General features: G+C 45.1%; 1 protein-coding gene across 1 annotated transcript in view; it reads right to left on the reverse strand.

Annotated features, from left to right (window-relative positions):
- Positions 1–1,300: 1,300 nt before the first annotated feature.
- The window catches only part of LOC141960986 (ral guanine nucleotide dissociation stimulator-like 1), a 56,147-nt gene continuing 36,806 nt past the window's right edge, over positions 1,301–20,641 (reverse strand). The window contains exons 10-17 of the mRNA XM_074907417.1: positions 18,586–18,675; positions 16,651–16,737; positions 15,475–15,507; positions 13,879–14,000; positions 12,895–12,984; positions 12,362–12,376; positions 4,342–4,513; positions 1,301–1,510 (exon numbers count right to left, since the gene is read on the reverse strand). Coding sequence (XP_074763518.1) covers positions 1,301–1,510; positions 4,342–4,513; positions 12,362–12,376; positions 12,895–12,984; positions 13,879–14,000; positions 15,475–15,507; positions 16,651–16,737; positions 18,586–18,675 — 819 coding nt within the window. The remainder of the gene's footprint in view (positions 1,511–4,341; positions 4,514–12,361; positions 12,377–12,894; positions 12,985–13,878; positions 14,001–15,474; positions 15,508–16,650; positions 16,738–18,585; positions 18,676–20,641) is intronic.

Consider the following 20,641-nt stretch of genomic DNA (forward strand, 5'->3'; position numbering starts at 1 on the left):
TCCTTACAGCCAGCTTTCATGAATGAAAGCGGACAATTACGCACAGTCCAGAATAAGGCAAGCTGATTTTACGCATTCTGTGCCCAACTAAGGGTGTCAGGCACCTGAAATTAATCTGAACAGTCAGAGGAGAGTAAGTGCATCTTTAAGTGCTTGTGCTACAACATCCTCGTAACATCAGATAGAGAACACCTAGCGGGCTGCCAGTTTGTGTCCAGGAGGTTCATGTCAGAACTCTTAACAAAGTCATCCAAAATGTTTCAAAGGACAAAAAGAAGAGGTGGAAGTATCAGTCTAAGGCTTCACACGCAAGAATCCCAGGTCTGTACAGACAGCGTTTGCAATTCAAAGAAAAATTCCATTCAATTCAACTCACTATTTATTTATTCCAACTTTTTCTGTTAAAAATGTGTCTTTTATAAAAGTCAGTAAAATAAATCATACACAAAATATTACTGGCTAAAAGGGACAATCTATATGCACACAGCTATTGGCTCCTCTGATAAATCTGTGCCTCTTTGGCAATTTACAGGCTTAGGAAGCAAGACACTCTCACGACACACTGTCACTTGGCAAGTCAGCTCCTCTTTAAAGTAAATATAATCTACACAAACTTGACTGGGAAAATGCAGTAAATATTCTCCTCCCAAAATAAGATCACCTCCGATCTAATCATGTCCCAATTAGAATTCAGTGTGAGAAAACTAATCTTGTGGGTTCTAAGCATTTATACAGATACAGCAGATGTGATTTAACAGTCTTACCCTAAGCTATTCCTAGAATATCATCCAGTTCTTCTGCTGTCTGCAAATACTTATGACTGCATGTTCACGTGAAGTACTAGAAGGGGACAGTGAATTCTTTCTTATGTTTGTACAATCCCTGTCTCAAATCAGCAGCTCCCAAACAGGAGAGTGTAGGTCCAAAAATATCAGTATCCAGAAAAACATACTAATCTATTCTAGGTATGACTTTGCAGCCCATGCATTCTTTTTTTTTTTTTGAGGGGTGGGTAGAGGGAAGCTGTACTAATTTTCTTGCGTTGGTCCTAGTTTGGATCCTTAGCAGTCAGACACGGCACACTTTTGCTGCCTGATGACTACGCTTTAATGACAGCTGGGATGTGGGCAGCATGCATTTACACATTTTATCTTTATGCTGAAATTCTGAATTTTGCAGGACTCTTGACATCTTTCCATTGGGTTATTAAGTCCATGTCCTCTAAAAGTAATGGAAGAAATTGCTGAGCACATCCCCCTATCATGTAAATGATGGCTCAGTTCCCACTGTATACTGGCTCTTACCTCTCAAGAATTTCCAGTACTTCCTTAGCAGAAGCAAAGGCACGGTATGTAGACAGAAATATACTGGTGTAGGTGAAATCCCTGTCTCCAAAAGCTGTCAGAAGATTCTTCACAAGTCTGTCCAGAGTCCCAGCTTTTATTGTCCGGATTTTGCAGGTTTCATACTGGCTGACAGTATGTTCTGGAGGGAACTCGTCCCCTCCAGCCTACAAAGTTGAAACAAAACAATCACAAAAATCAGACAGAAGCCAGATCCCGGACACAGCTTTCACAATGAAACAAAGATTAAATTCCATCTTTCACCTCAATACTCCATCTTTAGTTACTACGTGATTTTGTCACTTTTGGCTAAATGAACACCAAATGCCGTATCGAATAGCAGAGGTTTTCAGTAAGTTTATCTTGAAGATAACTTCTACGCTCCACACAATCTTTTACAGTCCAACTGCTATTAAGTTAGCTTATGATCCCATCAGATATTATCATCTAAAAGAAAATCCATCACACCACAAATAATATTATTACTGGGAGGAACAATAGTGGTAACTCAGTGCCCCATTAACTTCTGAATAAACACGAAAACTGACCACAACTTTGGCATCAGCACTTGTGATTCCCTTTCTGAAAATACCAACTTTGGGTTGCCACACAGAACCCCAGGTCATGAACACATCTGGATGTGAAACATTTCATGATACTTTTGCAAGGACGGTGCCAACGTCATCTTGCAAACTTACCATTAGAACATTTCCATCTTCTCTTACAGTTTTCATTTGGCACAAGATTTGTCAACAAATTTGGGGTTTGGTGTTGGGGGGAGGGGCTTAGACAGCATTTGGTTGTCATGCTTACAGACTGGTTTAAGTCTGAAATAACTAGAAACATTCCCTTCAATTCTGCCATTATTTAGAGGACGGTCCAGAAAATTATTTTTGTGACTACTTTAAATACTGATTTGTTAAGTATGTGGGATAAAAACTTTAAAATGAGATTATAAATCAAATACATCAACAAGAGCAATCAAACAGAAGATTTCCCTCTACCTCTTGAGTTGACTGTCTCTGGGAAGGAATGTTCAGATCACTAACCTAAGAAAGGCCAAACTACAGAGGCAGCATGGGGAGGTGTACAGTTCTCTTTCTGTTGCTGCTGTTTAATGGGGACCAAACTGACTGATGGACTGCATCCTCAGCTTGAGGAAAACATGCCGTGACACACCTGCTCTTTTACCTCAGTCACAGTTACATGACGTGCATAATCACATATCACCAGCACTAATGGAACTCCAGTAACAAAAAAGTAATTTTCCTTGAGAGAAAGAAATGGCTTGAGCCCATTCGAGTGTCCGCAACCATGAGTGAAATGAAAAATCCTGTCAAAAATCCCCAGACATCACTATGATTTATGTAAATAAACTATTGGAAGATCATCTGAACGAATGAAATACCTTTTTGAAGTAGTTACTTTTATTCACTTCCACTGACTTTACAAAGTCAAATCCTAGCTAGGATTAATGGCATTATGCAAAGGAGAAATCAAGCCGTCATGAAATATTTCAAGGGGGGGGGGGAGGGAATCTTAAATCTTCTTAGGTTAGATTAGATATATCAGTAGAAGAATACTACAGGAAACAAACTCCTCCCTGCTTCTGCTGGTCACACTATTGCTGATACAAGCCAGGATGCCGCTGGCTTTCTTGGCCACCCGGGCACACTGCTGGCTCATGTTCAGCCGCCTGTCAATGAGGCCCCCCAGATCCTTCTCCTCCAGACAGCTCCAGCCACACCTCCCCAAGCCTGTAGCTGTGCAGGGGGTTGTGGTGGCCCAAGTGCAGGACCTGGCACTTGGCCTTGTTGAAGCTCATCCCGTTGACGTTGGCCCACTGATCCAATCTATGCAAGTCTCTCTGCAGTGCCTCCCTATCCTCATGCAGGGTTAGGCTGCTCCTAATGCACACGTGCTCTCCCACCCAGAAAACACCTTCCCCAGGCTGCAGGCGCAGCTTGGCTGCAGCTGGGCTTTCCTTGGTGGGCACAGGGCTGCTGAAGTCTGTTGGAGAACGGCTTGCAGAGAGCAAGGCCACGGGTCTCTGCAGGAGCTGATTGCAGCCATCTGAGGTAAACAAAGGAAAAAACCCAGGGTACAGTTATGCTTACAAAGGACTGTTAACGTTAACAAAGAGGAAAACGGAGGTACACAATGGCCTTGAGTGTGATGGTAAACAACCCTGGCAAAGAGGGCAGGCCAGAAGAAGGAAGGTGTTGTGACATGCCTGAGATGCCACAAGGGGCTGGGACATTATAATGTAGCCTTTTACATGTATCCAATAGATTTGTGAGTAGTATGCATGATTATTGTAGAGTGCTTAGGTAAGGGGTGATTTCTTTCAATAAAGTTGAAGCTTGCTCTGTCATTCACATTGAATCGGCTGCTTGCTTCCTCCGCCCGCCGCAGAAGTCAAACTCCCTTTAACGGCCGCAGCTGACTGAGAATGATGGACACAACAGCAGGCTGCTAACAGCAGAATAATTCATCAGACCTGAGGTACTGGAGGAGGAAATGTCTAGCTGTTGAGCTTACTCCTCTTCAGCTGATCCCATCTCCCATTTCAGTTGGTTTTGGTTGGGGGGGGCTCACAAATCCTCTTGTCCGTGTCACTGCTAACGTCATGCTGCCACGTGCTCCTCACCCCGCTTCCCGCAGGTAGAAAAATGCTGCCCGCTAGCCTGCCCCATCCCTCTCAAAAAGCACAACGAGGGACTGAAAGAAAAATTAACCTCGTGCAGTTCCACTAACAGGCACCACAAGACAATCTGGTTTCAGGGAAGGAGAGCTTCAGTCTGCCTTGTATCTCAGCAACACAGAGGGAACTGTGCAAAAATCCTGACTGGGTTGCTTTCATTTTTACACATTTATATCTAGAGTCTCTCCGTTCCTCTAAAAGCAATGCTCTCGACACGACAAGCAGGCTTGGGCCCTGCTGGCAGTGTCAACAGTCTCTCTCAGGCTACTTCTGGCAACAAGGCACAGACTGTACCTTTTTCTGAGACACATCAGCGGTTCCTACGGGAGCGATGCAGGCGTCTTCAGGCTCAGGGTGATTAAACTCGCATGATGGAACACTGGCCGAGTCTGTGCTGTCACCAGAGCCCCCACTCGGAGCAGATTTGGGTTGCTCCCTGAGGGGTGTGTTATGGGCCAGTGGATCACTGGTTCCTGGGGGGGTGAAAGAGGATTGGGCACTGCTTTCCGACTTGTGCCCTTTGCACGAGGCAAGGGAAGTGAATCAGTACAGGTACATGACTTGTACATGATCAGTACAAATGAATTAATGGCCAAACTCTAGGGCAACCCGTGCAGAAAGACTGACGTTAAATCTTTCTGATAGTATCAGTTTGGAGTTAAACTCTATTAGTGCTGGACCTGTTACGGGCGGCAAAGTAAAAATACCTCCCATGCAGATTCCAGCTGCAACTAAGTTAGTTGCAACAGTTAGAGATTTAGGTGTAGGAGTTGAAAGCCAACCACCCCAGAAATCCATCTCATTTCTCCCAGACAACCTGTCTTAGTTGAACTGCCAACAGTGGGAGCGGTATCATTGGTATTGGATACACCAATAAACAAGCATACCTGGAAAGCCAAAGATGCTCATGGAAAGGAGCACAAAATTAATACAAGGTGGATTGCCCCATCTTTCTAATTATAACCCACTCCCGGTTCACAAAACAAACCAAGAAGCTTTTCCTTCCTTTTTCCTGCAGGCCAACGCTCCTGGAGACAGATGCCCTGAGGCACGAGGAGGGATCCTTATGTAAATCTAAATTTTTGTGCAGTGCCGATGTTCATTGCCTTACTAACGCTTTTAGGATGTATTGTCTATCATTGCAAAAATTGCTTTGGGTGACCATTCTCCTCTCCCTTGGTTCCGAGGGAAGGTCCCTTTGCTAACGGGGCCTGCACTTTAAAAGGTCATTACTGGACCCATGAAGGCGAGGTGGAAGTACCAAGGCCTAAACCACGCCTGCGCGCTAGGCTGGGGGTGTGGAATTTCATTTTCCTGCTGCGTAGGCAGACAACCCGCGCCCCCCCCCGCGAGTCAGAGTGCCATCTTCAGCCACAACAGCCACCGGAATATATACCCTGTTGATACTTAATTGTGTGGCAGGTGCTCTGTTAGCTCTTGCTGTATTTTTCCCTTGTGGTATGTATGTGGTCATCCTGTAAGCGTCCGTGTAAACCGTCTTGCAATTGTACCTGTTCGTGTGAACCACCACCTTCTCCCCCCAGTTCCCAAAGGCTGGAAGCACATCCCTCGGCCCGGCCTGGGACACATTTTGTTTGAATATGTCTGCTTAAAAAGTGTTAATCGATAGTGTTGTTATTACTGTTGCCTTTATCACGTGCTTGGTTAGGACTGTGCTTTATTTGTTATTTGCAGCGTTGTTGGTGGTTTACCTTTGTTTGACTCTAAGATAGAACTCCACCTGCACACACGCTCTGCCACAATAATTCTTAATACCCCCTCGTGTTAGAGGAGGTTATAGAATCAGGATGCAGGAATGGAGCTGCGTACTCGGCCGGGTTCAGAGGGCGGCTTTGCCACTGGTTTGTATGAAGCCCTCCGGCAGGACTGACAGGCTCAGGCACTCCCTGCAGCCCGGGACCTGCACCGCTGCGTGTTTGCGTGGCAGCTCCGTCTGGGTCGCCACGTTCTTTCTGGTGGTGGTTTTGACGCGAGTGGAGACCATGGTTCAGTCTACTCGGGGAGGACGATAAGATGAAACTGGCTCGGGTAAGTTCCAGACCCAGGAGAAGGACTGCGCCCTGTCCGCTGGCCCTGCCTGCGCAAACTGAGGCGCCAGGCTCGGGTTGGTGTGCGTGACTGATGCACCGGGATGGCTTTTGCTTTGCCCTGGAGCTCTCGGCAAGCTCGCCGCACTCCTGCAATGTGTGACTGGACTACGTATGGCTCGTGGTGAGCTGCTGCCCCTCCGTGGGTAACGTGGGTGAGAGACTGGTTTACTTGGACAGCCCTTCCAGCCACCGTGCGGAAGAAACACAGAAGCCGTCCTCATAGAAACTTTTAGGAATTCAAAAGAAAATGCACGATTGCAGAGTAAAAAAAGGTATAGGAAGGTTGCAGCTGAAGGGTTACGGCTAAAATATGGCATTTCAAGTTCTCTGGGTGGCAGGGGAGATGAGTTGTGGGAGCTGGAAGAAGTTGAGAACAGTTAAAACAGTAAAAGTGATGAAGTTGGAAAGAGTGGCAGTGAGGGAAGTGGTGTGAGGTAGGAAAAAACCCCACAACTGACACGCAGTAATAAAGTCTTAAGAGAAGAAAACAGATTCACTCCAGGCAAATATTAGTGGAAAAAAAGTTTATATACTTATTGTATAAAGATTACAGGGAAGCAATTAAAAAAATCTTTTTCATATACAACATTTTGGAGGGTGTAATTTTAAAATCAAGAACATTCACCTTTCAGCTTAGTACAGACATACCCCCTCTGAGTGAGCAGTGCTGTGCTTTGCAAATGGTACTGCACAGACATCAGTGCACGCTTACACTGAAACGCAAAGAAAACTGAACTTCTGTGGTAATCTTATCCTAACTCTGGGCAAAGTTTAAGGCTCAGTTACAAACTCGCTTCCTTCACCCTCCTAACAGGGAAACAGTGGGAGTTCTTAAACTATTCAGACTAGGACCTACATGGTGCTACTTGTAAACAGAGGTGATAAAACTTCACGCAGAACATAGTAAAGCAAACACTGCGTCATGAGTTTATCGCTAATTGCGCACAGTTTTGAAAATCTCTGCTACAGAACCGGTGGGGAAAAAAAAGACCCAGGCATGTATATAATTAAGTATTTGAGTTTGTTTTAACTCAGACTAATGTATCTCAAAGACAGCCTATTCAGTAAGAGCTGCTTACAATCCAATGTCTCATTTATGGCTTTTAAAAATAAAACTTCTAACTATCCTTTCAAGGAAGGCTGTATTCTGGTAAGAGACTCAAGAAATATGTTCTTTAAAGTCTCACAGAGAACAGATGATAGCATGCCAGCTGAATTCTTTATTGCAGCTGAAAGGATGTACCGTTCAGGAAACTCATTTAACAGACATACATCAAGAGCAAGGGAGGTGCCTGTAGATGGCCCATAATAATGCTACGAGTGTATCAAAATCTCTGGGGGGTTGGGGTAATGTTTAAGACCCGGTTATCTCCTCTCAATACCCACTTTTAAAATAAAAGGTCATGTAGTTGCCCCTCATGAAGGAAAACGTGAGTTAAAAGTTTTGCTCTTGAAGAGTGATTGCACGTTACAAAGAGGTACATCGGTCCTTCCAGAGTACAGGCAAAAGGCATCGATTTCTGTTCAACGGGTTAGCAAAGTGAAAGAAAAACCGCCCTGTAGTGGCATTAAGACCAGACCTAAATCCAGACAAGTAGTGGTTCTTTGCCTTGTTCATGAACAAACCATGACATTCATCCCAAAGCAAGTGCAGTCCATTCTTTTAAAGGTCTTTGGAAAAAAAATCCCAAATAGGTAATTTTCTGGCATGGAACAAGCGCAAAAAGAAGTTTGCCAGCTGTGTGAAAGCAACAGACCCACTTGCAGTTTCTACTGTCTCCAGGGATGAGTGTTTTGGGGATGCACCCGCCCTGCTTTTTCATGAATGTAAATCCCTCCTGAAGGCAGCAACTGCTTGTGGCACTTGGCTCACCCACACCTCCTGCAAACCAGTGTTCCCGTCAGTCAGCTGGAGGCGGCTGGGACCTCCTCCTTGGTTCAGGCAGAACTGTATCGAAACTTTTCTTCTCCAGTTTTATAAAAATAAATTCAGACCTTCTTCTGTGTAATACTGGCACAAAGGAAAATGTTTTCTCGCAAAGAGAGTTGGCTTGTGTGGTGTTCTTAAGACAAACGTTGCAGTCCCGTTTTCCCCTCTAGGTGGGGCTGTCACCTTCCTCGGCTCATGTGCAAAACAAACCCCCCAAAAATTCCAGTCTGTACCGTTGTGGAGAAATTGTTGGAAGATAACAGTCACATGGTCCTTGATACTGAAATGAACAATTCTCTGCTGTTTGCCTCTGTAGAAAGAACTGTTGTTCAGCATTCCTCTCTGACTTGCCACTGCATAGAGAGCTATTGTTCAGCAAATTCTTTTAACTAGAGATAAGGCGTGATGTTGAAACCTCAAGTAGTAGGTCCACGGCTCACGCCTCTCGCGTGTGCTTCTTACGTTGTACCAATGAAATATGAATAATAGCGTGTGGACAGTAGCATAGAACCAATCACAGTTTGTTTGCCTTCGCATAGTCACTCTCTAACAGTACGTAAGGTGCTCTGTACTTAATAAAATTGGATCGAGCTTGCAAACCCTATTGGTATTATTCTTGATATCCGGGCTCTATCCATCGGCAGATGGCGCCCGAACAGGGACCTCGTTATTCTTAACACATCGACCGAGACGTGGCGATGAACGGAGAACTTCGGATAGAAACGGCGCAGAGAAACACAGAAGCCGGCACATAGACGCACTTCTGGAGTTAGGAGACGGTTCTGCAGGCTGTCCTCTGCGAAGGTAAGCTGCTATGGCACAAGAAGTGGAAGCAGCGATATGGCTCCTCACAAGTATACTCTCCAAGAGAGGTAGTGATATGAGCCAGTCCAAGCTAAAAGACTTGGTGCAACGGGCGCAGGAGCCACAGCTTTGCCTCAGCGCCTCTATGTTATTTAATCCCTCTGAATGGAGGGCTGTAGGAGATTTACTGTGGAATTTTACTATAGAGGGTGGAAAAGCAGGAAAAAAAGCAAAGGAACTTGGATCGGTGTGGCGGGAAGTGATTAATGCTTTACAAGAGATGAAAGCTGAGCGGAAGGTGGCCGCTGCAGCAATAGAGGTGGTACAACCAGATAAAGCAGAAGTAAATAAAGCAACCACCCCACGTCGTCCGGTAGCGAAATTTTTTGGTCTCGATGTCACTAAGCTGCCTGTTCGTGGTACGTCGGGTTCCGTTGCTGCATCCGCAGCAGAAGTTGCGGCTCGTGCAGAAGGGGGTGGTACAAGCAGCAAAGTTTCAGTTTCAACTGAGAGTAAAGCGCAAGTGAAAGAGATTGCCCCTCAGATGAGGGAAATGACAAAAGAAGAGGCGGAGCAAAGCGGATCTAGTTGCCGCCCACGATCATATTCGTCCCTTCCAGTTTCACACTCCTCCTCCTCTTCTTGGTCATCATCCAACAACTCTGGCAGTAACACGCCTCCAACAGTTCCTGCTGCAGGCGATTTAGAAAATGACCAACTGTTACATCAACTAATGAAAAAGCTGGAGGAGCTACATCCCTGTATTGACACAAAAAAGGACTCTTTAAAATCTACCACTTGGTGGCACTCCAACTCAGGCCCTGCACTTCCTTCTGCACCACCACCACCACTGCCACCACCACCAACCACAACAAATACAGCTCCGACTATACAACGACCTCCATCCTATCCAACCTCCGACACTGATCCTGTGCAGCGACGATGGACTGGAGTAGTCCGAGATGCTATTTTAGAAGGAGACTGGCAGACAGTTGGATCTTTAGCCTGCCCCGTGGTCACTGAAGGGGGAGTCGGGAAGTGGGAACCACGTGATTGGAAAATTTTACAGCAAGCAAAACAAACAGTAACCACTTAGGGATTAAAATCAGAAGCGGCAAAGAACATTATAAAATATATACTTACAGCGGATTTGATGGTACCTGCTGATTGTCAGAACATTGCTTCACTTTTATTGACTCCTTCTCAATATTTAATTTGGGAAAGAACATGGAAACAACTTGTAATTACTGAACTCAATAAGCATCAACGTGATCAGAACGATCCCTTTTATGCTGTGACTGTAGATACGTTAACGGGTCAGGGCGCATATGCCACCACGGCCGTACAGGTGACTTTCCCTCCAATTTTTCACCAAATGTCACAACAGCTAGCCCACCGGGCTCTTCTGCAGATACCTGAAGGGAAAAAAAAAACAGCTCCATTTGCGGCTGTTCGACAAGGACCTGTATTGATCGACTATCTCAAGCTATAAAAGATCAAGCGGACTTACCTGATGAAATGAAAGACTATGTTTCGGTTGTTTGCTTTTGAAAATGCCAATACCAGAACAAGGACTATACTAGCAGGTTTACTAAATGGAGCTCCTGCTGATGAAATGCTACTACCTGCTTCCAGGGCAGAACAGAATGCCCAAGCAGCTATGACTGCCTCTGCTGTAAAAGGTGTTTTACTAGCAGAAAAAGAAAAACCAGTAGTTGCTGCTGTCACTAAGATAAGTAACAAAATGCCAGAAAAGAAAAAAATCATTCAGAACATGAGACCATGTTATCATTGTGGAGAGAGTGGACACTTTAGGAAGAATTGCCAAAAAATAGAGCGGAAAGGCTAGCCACAGCTTGTTTGAACTTAATAGATCAGCTCCAGCAGCAGGCCTTTGATGTCGAGTTGCCTAAAACAGTCTAGTATAGAAAAGAAAGCATAAAAGCCAGTAAGTGAAAGCAGAACAGAGCTGGCCTGAGCAAGGCGGTCACTTGGTTCAAAGTTCTTATGCACTGTTTCATTGTTTTGCTTTCCTATCTTGAGTGGCCTGTTGTTTCCGTTTCCTCTATGCTGTCCATACGGTTTGTCAAGAGAGTTTGTTACACCCTAACACAATACCTTCTTGACCTGGCATACCCACCAGCTGCAAGGCCAAAAGCTGAGCTAATGCCCAAGTACCACAAACAAGACTCTTCGGTCTGCTGAATTTTCAGCCTCACTTGCTAGGAAATGACAGCTTGTAAACCTGATGTGTTTACAACCCAAGGGATGAGGAGGGGCGAGTTAGAGGCGTGGCAGCTGGCTGCACCTTACGCGGTCCTGCACACTGCTGTCACACCCGGGTCCCACTGACACAAGACCTGCTCAGTCGCCATGAGCGCATGAAAGGTAACACATGGCCAAACACCAGGCAAAGGTCTGCCAAAGGCCAATTCCTCCCCGCTGCAAATTCTTTCCCTCAGTAAAGGTGCCACGGATACCAGTTTCTCTCTAAGAGTCTGAATGGAGATGTACACAACGAGAAGATCAGGAGAAAGTGTAAATTATAGGCTCTGCCTCTCCAAGACTCATTTCTAAATGCAGGTCAAGTAAATTTAAAGGAGTGTCAAAGGAAACAAACTTGTATAAGACAAAAAGTAAAGAAGCCAGGTGAATTAGATGCTCTGTCAGCATGCAGTTAACGATTTAAAACAATTTAAAGAGGTGTCACCCACTGTTGCCGGGGTGAATTATGCCAGTCTTTTCTACAGTATTAATTTGCAAAATACATTCAGAGTGCAGATGAAACAATTCTTTAGACAAAGGCTGCACAGTGCAAACAAACTCCATGCAGTAAATTACAATACTGCAGCACTGAAACGCCGTCAGAAACAAGAGAATAAAGCCTGTGCTCCGCAGCGACAGTTCTTACGCGCAGCTTAGGCACGTGCCGAGGGAGACACCCATGACAGGCCACCGAGAGCTCAGGCACTGTCATCTTCAAAGCTCACGTTCTCACAGCCAGATGGACTACGCAAAATGGAACTCAGATGGACTAACTGAAACTCCTTCCAAACAGCTGCCTGGACTTTTTTTTCTTGCATATCAGAACTCAAAACTCTAGATTGAAAACATCCATTCATTCTTCTTTCAGACCCTAGCCTGCAGTGGTGCTGATGTGAAGTGAATGGCTACTGCCTGTTCTGAGGAAACTGGCCACAAGAACCGAGCAGGAAAGGACAGTTAAGAGCTGATAGTGCTCTTAAATTCATCATCTCCCCACCTCATCTTGATCATGCCACTGGTATGCGGGAGTCCTGTCGTATCTCCTCTCGCATCAGGTTCAAATTTCTCACCTTTAAGTTAGTTTTACTTCCGCCCTTGATCTCTGCTTTCATTTCCTGCAGCTTGCCATGAATTCCTGCTAGTCTGTTCTTTCCTGTGTCTGCTTAGCTGCATGCCCCTGTTCTCCACCGCCTCCTGCTCGAACCTTTGCAGTATTAAACTCAATTGAACCATGTCCCCATGATTATTTTCCTTCTCTAACCTGAAGGCAGCTGGGCAGATTGTTTCTATTATCAAATGCCCTTTTGCTAACCTTAATTTTCACATTAAAATCCTGCAAGGAATTTTTGCAAGTGTGAGCAAATGAGACTAATAATAGGCCAGACTTTATCCTCATTTACTCTGTTTTGCCTCTGCATTCAGGGAAGTTATTACACAATAGATATTGAATTTATAATCCAGCCCTACAATTATTCCTTTTTCTGACACCTTAGGAAGGCTTTTTTGTTTCTCTAATCTCTTTCCTCATTAATAATCCTCATGACTACTTATAACAATAGCAGCAGCAAGGACAGCTTCAGACAGAAGTCTGCATTTCTAGCTGATGGTGTCTCCTTAATGTACTGCAGTGGTCTGCATCCCCAGCCAGGTTTTTCAGCTGGTAAAACAAGCACTGCTTGTTTGATTTATTCAGGTTCATATTAACACACCAGATACCCTTTGCCCCATCGTACTCACAGGCTCAACCTCTTCACCACGCTTTTCCGAGGTTTCGGCGGTGGGGTGCCAGTGTCAGCAGCTGCTTCAATCTCGCGTGCAAGGTTGTAACTGCAGAACAGAGGGCACCAGGTTAATTTTGACAGACAAGACGATGAGTTATGTATCTCAAAGCAGTAATATTCAAGATATTTGAGAAGCCTTCAGTTATTCCCACTTCACCGAAGGTTGCAACCCCACAAAGAGGAACACAGCGCTCTCTACACTTTACCCCGATGAAGGGGAGATTTCACTTCTTTACAATAATTTTAAAAATTAGTGCTTTTTTGGATAACATTCATCATTTTATTTTAAAAAAATAGTCAAGAAAATACTTAGCATGTGAATCTTGGATAAGCTGACTTTTTTTCACTATGACTCAGTACAATGCAGTATGTATCTATGCTTACACTCTTAGTGCAGCAGAGTGGTATTCAGATACCTAGTGGAAATATTAGAGTGCAGAAAATAAATTGCCTTGCGTTGGTCTAGCAGCATGTACCGTAGCACAGAACTCAGCAGGGCTGCAAAACCCACCCCAAACACCCGGGAGATGTTTATCTGATGAGCGCTCAGCCAGCTCTGCGTTGCCTTGGCTACCTGCTGCCTGCATCCACCAGCCCAACGCTCAGTGCCTGCATCTCGACCTCCCCTAGGATCGGCCTCTGAGCGTGCCTCTGGGCATACAGACAGCCCAGACACAACAGACTATCAGATTTCAAAGTCAGAAGCTTCATTTCCAATCTCAAAAAAAAAAAAAAAAAAAAATCCAGTCTCCAAAAACCCCTGCTAAATGTTTAACAGGGTTTCTACAGCTGGTTAGCAGAAGACAGAGGTACTTCCACTCTCCTGGAGCAGCAGTACATGTAAGTCCCTGTAAGAGGACAGCTCAAGGCTGACACAACCTCCCTGCAGGGGGGTGTGGGCTAAGAAAAGCCTGCTTCACCGGCTGGACTAAGAACCTACCTCTCCTCCTCAGTTAAATGCTCTTGTCTGCTCCACCACCGGAGGAATTTTGGGTCTGGTGTCAAGCAGTAGCTGTTACATGCCGACTGCAAGAGCATAATTTCGGCAATTACTTCAAATTCCTAAAAAAAAATAATCAAATGGGAATTCTAATTAAAAACCAACACAAACCCAAATTCACTCATTCATATACTAAGCACAGGCAACAACAGATCCAGAACAAACTTCGTTTGACCTGAAGTTCAGTTTCAGTTGAGTGACTATTTCCAGAACCAGTTTTTCAAACAAAGAAGTCTTTTTTTTTTCCCCCCAGCATCCAAAATGTTTACTGAAGTGTGACATTTTCAGAGAAGCACAAATCAGAAGACAAGCACAAGGAATCGCACTTCACCACAGCGCTTTTCCCAAGTACTAACTGAAGTGCAATGCCAGTGCAAACCCACCGAACGGCAGCACTGCTGGTTGTTCCTCTAGGAACGAGGGTAGCAAAGGGTCATAAAGTCTTCAGATTACCCCACCTGCTGACCCCTGCTCGGGCCAGACCAGTTGTGAGAGACAAACCATGCCCTGTGCTTAGGTGGTTCTCAGACAGCAAGCGAGGGTAAATAATTAGGGGTGCCTGCGACGAAAGCAGAGAGTCTGATTCTCCCCGGCTTTTCACGTTGTGCACTCACACTTGCACCAGAGGAACGTGAAATGCTACCCGTAACACGTGTGACTAGAACGTGCAGCTCTTCTCTAACTCCACCTGCACACACGCTCTGCCAGAATAATTCTTAACACCCCCTCGTGTTAGAGGAGGTTATAGAATCAGGATGCAGGAATGCAGCTGAGTACTCGGCCTGGTTCAGAGGGCGGCTTTGCCACTGGTTTGTATGAAGCTGGACCGATGACCAACCAGAAGCTCCCGTATCCCGTTATTAGTACCCTGAGCCATGCAGCTGTACATGCAAGGCAAGTCCAAGAAGTGGTTTGTAGAGCTGGGAGCAGTTAAGGGGAGGAAATGGCTCCATCACAGCCAACTCCCAAGACTGCTTTCAGACCCCAGAATGGAGATTTGGCATGACTTCATTCAGACAGAACCTTTAACTCCTACATAACATAACTCATCTCTGACCAACGAGGATCAGGCTGAACAGAAAGACTGACAGCTTTTCTTTCTCTGCCTCATCTGCAGCCTTCACCTACAAATAGTTTACTGCAGCAGAAGGAAGATATTTACAAACTGTATCTTCTGGAAAGCAAAGGTCTCATGCCGCCAGCTCTGTTTCAACACACAGGTCATACACATCTGTCACATTCCCATGAACACCATAGGGAGGGAATGGGCATGCCCCGCATGTAATTCCCACGGAAGTAAGTGGCCTGCAGCTCCTCTTCCCCTACTGCACACATCCAAAAAGTAGGTTCTCGTTCTGCAGTTTGTTCACAGTTCGGCAGAAGCTCGCAGCATTTCAGGGGTCTATTCTTTCCTTGTGAACTTGCATTAAAATTCACAGCTGTTGTATATGCCCGAGCAATGACAAACGGCCTCGCCAAGAGAACGCTCCAGAAGAGGGTATCAGTAAACTAAAAATCACAGAACATTCAACTTACCCTTCGTCTCTTCTCAAAATTGATCAGGCCGCCCTGTTGGAAGGAAAGAGCAGGGATCAGAATAGAAGAACACAAGCTTAGTTGAACTTAATCACAAACAGCATGAAGTAGCAAGGCTAATGTAAAGCGCAGACGTGCCCCGAGCAAGGACCTTCTCAAAATACCTGTTTCCAGATCTGGTATAAACCACAGCACTCATACATCTGAGTCTCCAAGGGACAGCTGTCCTCACGGCCTATAGGGCAATCTGCCCCAGAAAAAAAGCCCAATGCAAGAATGCTCATAAAAGCTGTGTTGAGATCCGCTCTGAAGAATGCCAGTGGGATTTTGCACGGCAGAAACAAACTTGGCTCTTGCCTGTGCTGTGACTTTAGCAGTGTTCCCAGGGAGTTTCAGAAACACCAAGTAAACACAAAGCACGGACAGGAGGGAAACTGCCCAAAAGAAAATGGATGTACAGCAACCTTACGCAGGCCTGCTTCTGTGCAGTTCTGCCAAACAAACCACCACTAAAAACCCCAGCAACCACTGCCAGCCCAGGGAGAACTGTATTTGCCCATTCTTATCATAAATACCAACACCAGCACAACAAAGGCTGCAGTGTCTCTACTAATGGTTTCAAACACCTTTGAAAACTGGCCCCATCCTCAGTCTCCGTTAAACAACCAGACTCTCTTGCAGTCCTTTTTCCCTTCCTATGCTAAATTGGTTCCCCCTGCTTGTTCAGCTAAAGAGAAACGAAAAAAACCCAAGTCTTCAATCACTTTAGGGCTCAGACACACCCAAGTCAATACCAAAGCTCTTCAGTGATCAGTCTGCAGTGCTGAATTTGTGATTGTGTGTATTTTACCAGTTATTCACATAAATCTGCATGCCTAAAACGTTGTTTTCGGAAAAATGAAACAGAATAATGGAAAGCCTACTTTCTTCACGTTTTCTAACCTAAGAAAACAAGACAAAATACAACGCTAAGCTTGTCCCTTCAGATAACAGCACTCCAATTCACACAAGAGTCTTGTTGCTGATAAAACTGCATATGGCTTCCTTTTTTTTGAAAACAGATTCCTCCATTTTTAAGAGCTGCAGAAGAACCCGGTAGAAGATACAGGAACAGACACGCTCAGTGCTGGGAAGGCAGGGAGGATATTTAGGATTCAAGAAATTGCCTTAATTTACCTCGATATAGTCCTGAAGGGCTGTGTCAAGCTTGATGAGATCAGTGAGGAAGGTACCAAGAAAAGGTACCGTGCCTTGCATTACTGCCTGCAAATGATCAGAGCAACGTTGGATTAAATGATTGAGAAACGGTAATAATCAGAATGCTAGAATAGGCCTGTATAGGAGAATGAAATAAAAGCAGTCTGCTTAACCAAACAGTGGTCTTATCTTTTCTTTCATGGCATCCTCCTCAGTATCTAATCTACAATTCAAATCAAACTCGAATGACAGTGGGATGCTCTCACAGACATTGCCAAGTGGTTTTCCATTACCATACTGCCACCACACCCTGGTTTCTAACAGTGGGACACCAGGAAACCCCGCCTGTGGAAGCAGCATCGAGCAGCAGGGACAGGGTCCCTCGGCTACCTGCTACAAGAGAAGGAGCCGGGGCATGCTCCCGGCTAGCCTGTTGAAGCAGTTTCTCTCTCTGCCTCATTCCAGTGGATTTTTACTTAATGGTGCATGCCACCTGACAGTCCAGTCAAATCAAGTCACAGTTATCCTCCTCTAAGAAGGGACCATCTTCCTCAGCCATTCCTTTCATTTTGAGAGTAATTATTCACATTTTAAACTTCCTAGGCTGCTAGCAGTTGTAGAATTCAGGCTGCTTCTACACTTGTGAAGGAAACGCTTGTTTCTCCCATCCAAGGGATCCATACTTTCTCCAGTCAAACAAATAGACAAAAAAAAAAAATCACATTCAGCACTTTTGCCTCCCTATCCCAGATTTCTCTCCCCCTGTCCTTTTAAATCTTTGCCACCTTTGAGACAAAAGGCATTTTCAGCAGCAGACTGGAAACTGGACACGTTTTACAAAGCAATCTCTGTAAAAGTCTGTGCAATTTTCAAGCTGGCATGTCAGAAGCTTCATGAGCTTGCTTCAAAGTAAATGCAATTGCTGCTCTGCCAGAGCTAATTTTCTTTTATCACAAGAATTCCAGTACTTACATTAGGTATCTTACTACATGAAAAAGTTTCCCTGTATTTCTCTCTAAAGGGTAACAAGAGTAGTTAACAGAATTAATTTCTTGTAGGACAGAAACAAGGCAGTTGAAAACGAAGAACACATGTCTGTATTCACCAATCTTTTTTTACTCTTCTATGTGACAGATTTAGTAAACTTCTGGAAGACCTGAAACTGAGGCCAAACCCTTGTCTCAGGGCCCACCCCCAACAGCTGGTTGGGATGTGAAGCAAATGCAAGCGGGAGCAGCAAACCTGCCCACCCAGTTATCCCCTTGCAGGGGGCAGGGGAAGATTGGTGCCAGGGAACATGACGCGGCCCCTGCGTACAACCACCGAATCCTGAAATCTCGGAGCGTTCCCAGCATCAGATCTCTGAACACACTGGCTATGCTGAAGCTTTGCATATCCGTTTCCTCCGGCCTTTCAGTACACAGGCGGGTGTTACTGGAGTAGGAGGACAGCTGGGCTGCACTAAAAACCACAGCGGTTACAGCGTGGCAGCTCAGCGTAGGCCATACGGCTTGAGCGGGGTGCAGCACGGATCCCGCTTTGGAACCATCTTTATATACAGATGTATGGGGCGGGGGGGGGGATATCATCTATACATATCTGCACTTTATATACACGCACACAGAGTATTACCTGCTTACTGCGACCCACAGCATAAGTGAAATACAGCTTTGCACAGGAACAAACGCTCTGACTGCCTATTCAGTCTCCACCTTTCGCTTCCCTCGCTTTGCATCAGCTAATCTATAGCACCGATGTGATTGTTTTTCTTGACAGAGGCACTCTCAAGGTCTTTACCTACTGCACGCTCTCTTTGTTAAATACCTTTCTAGTTTTTGCTTCTTATATCATTCACCACTCAGGGTTAATCACGTTATCAGGTCAAAAAGGGCAGGAAAAGGACCCCAAACGCACCATATCTTTTTGAAGTTGCAGCCGCCTCCGTGTGCTTTCCTGATTTTCTTTCACACCGCTGTCCAGGTTGGCAAATTTGGATGTTCCTTCCTGTGAGTTACAAGAGAATTAAAGGCAATTAACAAAGGATCTAAGCGATAAGCTGGCAACTATGTTTGTGTAAAATAATTGCAAATACATTTAATGGGGCAAGCAAAAATATTTGCTGTATAGGTACATGCACGTGTACATACATGTGCTAATTTTCTGGGACTTGTACACTGACTGGGAATTGTGGACAAAATCCCACAAAATTACTAGAAGGGAGTTTTTCAGCAAAGTGGCTCTACGCTGGTCAAAGCTAAGTGCTGTTGAAAATCTCCTGGGAGTTTAAATCAGAGAAGCTTAGATGCACCTTCAGGTGGCCAGATGCTTCTCTGAACTCTATCCTGACACTCTCGACCTCAGGATTTCTGTTTAATTTCCTAATCAGGACTGCTACAAGTAAACATCTCTATCTTATGTAATGCTTTCTTGTTTTTCTCATGCCGCAACAGAGATGCAGCAACTACCCTCTGTAGCTTATTGACTAATCCAAAACCACGCAGGAAAACAAAGTAATAGGTTTTCATCTCCACAAGTCAAGCTCTCCTGTGAATGGAGGAGCTATTTCACAATAGATCTGTAGCCTTTATTTCCCTGGATCCCTACGGGGTGCTGGGAGTTACTGTTACTGTCTCCAGTGGTTGGACAGATGGGGCATGAATGATTATCAGTCTTTTTAAGAGGCACAAAACAACAGCCTGCACTTGGAAAGATCCTTTCATCACAACGTTTACTTCTCTCAGTCACAGTGAAGGAACAGATCAAACTCAAACTGTATTTCCTTCCTCGGCTGGAAAACAAGAGCAAATGACAAACGAGTGTCGTCTCAGTGTCTTCAAGATACTGAAAGATAAACTGGAGATCCTCTAACAGCAGCCGGCGGGCAGGCACAGAACCTGAAACTGCAGCTTGCAGCAGAGCCATTGTTCGGGGAGGAGAGAACACAGCGATCCCTCTCCGTGCCAAACAACCTGTGTCATGTGCCATTTGGTCTGCTTTACACTTACATTTGTAGGATGGATAGGCAAGGGCAAAGACAGCTTCCCTACAGACACTATTGACAGTGAAAGGAAACAAAGACTTTAGGGATTCAGTGGACATTCATCCTCCAATCGTTACAAAACGGTCCAAAAGGAGGAGTAGGAGAGAGGTTCTAGCTATTCTGTGGAATTTTTCTCCTCTCACTGCTTTCAAAATGTTTTGCAGATCTCCATACGGCAGCTGGAGAGGGTGATTTGCTAGGAGCCAGAAGGTCTGGGCTCAGATTGAGTTGCTGTTGTGTCTTTTTAGTACTTAGGTTAACAAGCTGTTGTGAACACACATTTTCCCTCTATGCCTATTATTATCTCACCTGCTTTAAGATTTAGCTACAGGTGTTGATAAACGGATGATAAACAAAAGAGATTGACAGGTTTGAATGTGTTCACCCACCACTCCTGAGCAAAACACTGTGTCAAATAACAAGGCAAGGGGGTAAGGTACAAATGCCAGACTGACTGGATAGAACTGCCAAAAAATCAACTGGTCGGGAGGCAGTCTATAGAAACATTTTCATGCAGACAGAAAAAACTGCCACAAACATTCCACAGTTTCTACAGAATATAACCTTTCCCTGCTATTCTTCCTCACCCCTCTCAAGATCCTGAGCTTGTTGGGGTTCGCCCAGGAGAGTGCTCCGGTCAAACTGCTTCAGACAGAGCCTGCTTTGTTGTCCATCTGGCCACACACAGAGCAGGAAGCCTGTTCCTTCGAAATTCCCAGCCCTGTTTTCCAGTTCCAAGAAAGGTATGGGATAGTCGGATAAACATCTTGGTTTAATTCCTCAGCTGAAGCCGAGTGGCATTGTTCCAGTGAAGTCAAGAGCACTACAGCGGTGCAGCCCAGTTGAGAATCTCATTGGGAGCTGCTCTGCACTCACCAGTGCAAACCAGAGCCTTTCCAGGTCTGCTCAGAGGGTGCACCAGCTAGCAGT

This window comes from Athene noctua, chromosome 5, assembly GCF_965140245.1.
Source record: "Athene noctua chromosome 5, bAthNoc1.hap1.1, whole genome shotgun sequence".
Lineage (NCBI taxonomy): Eukaryota > Metazoa > Chordata > Aves > Strigiformes > Strigidae > Athene > Athene noctua.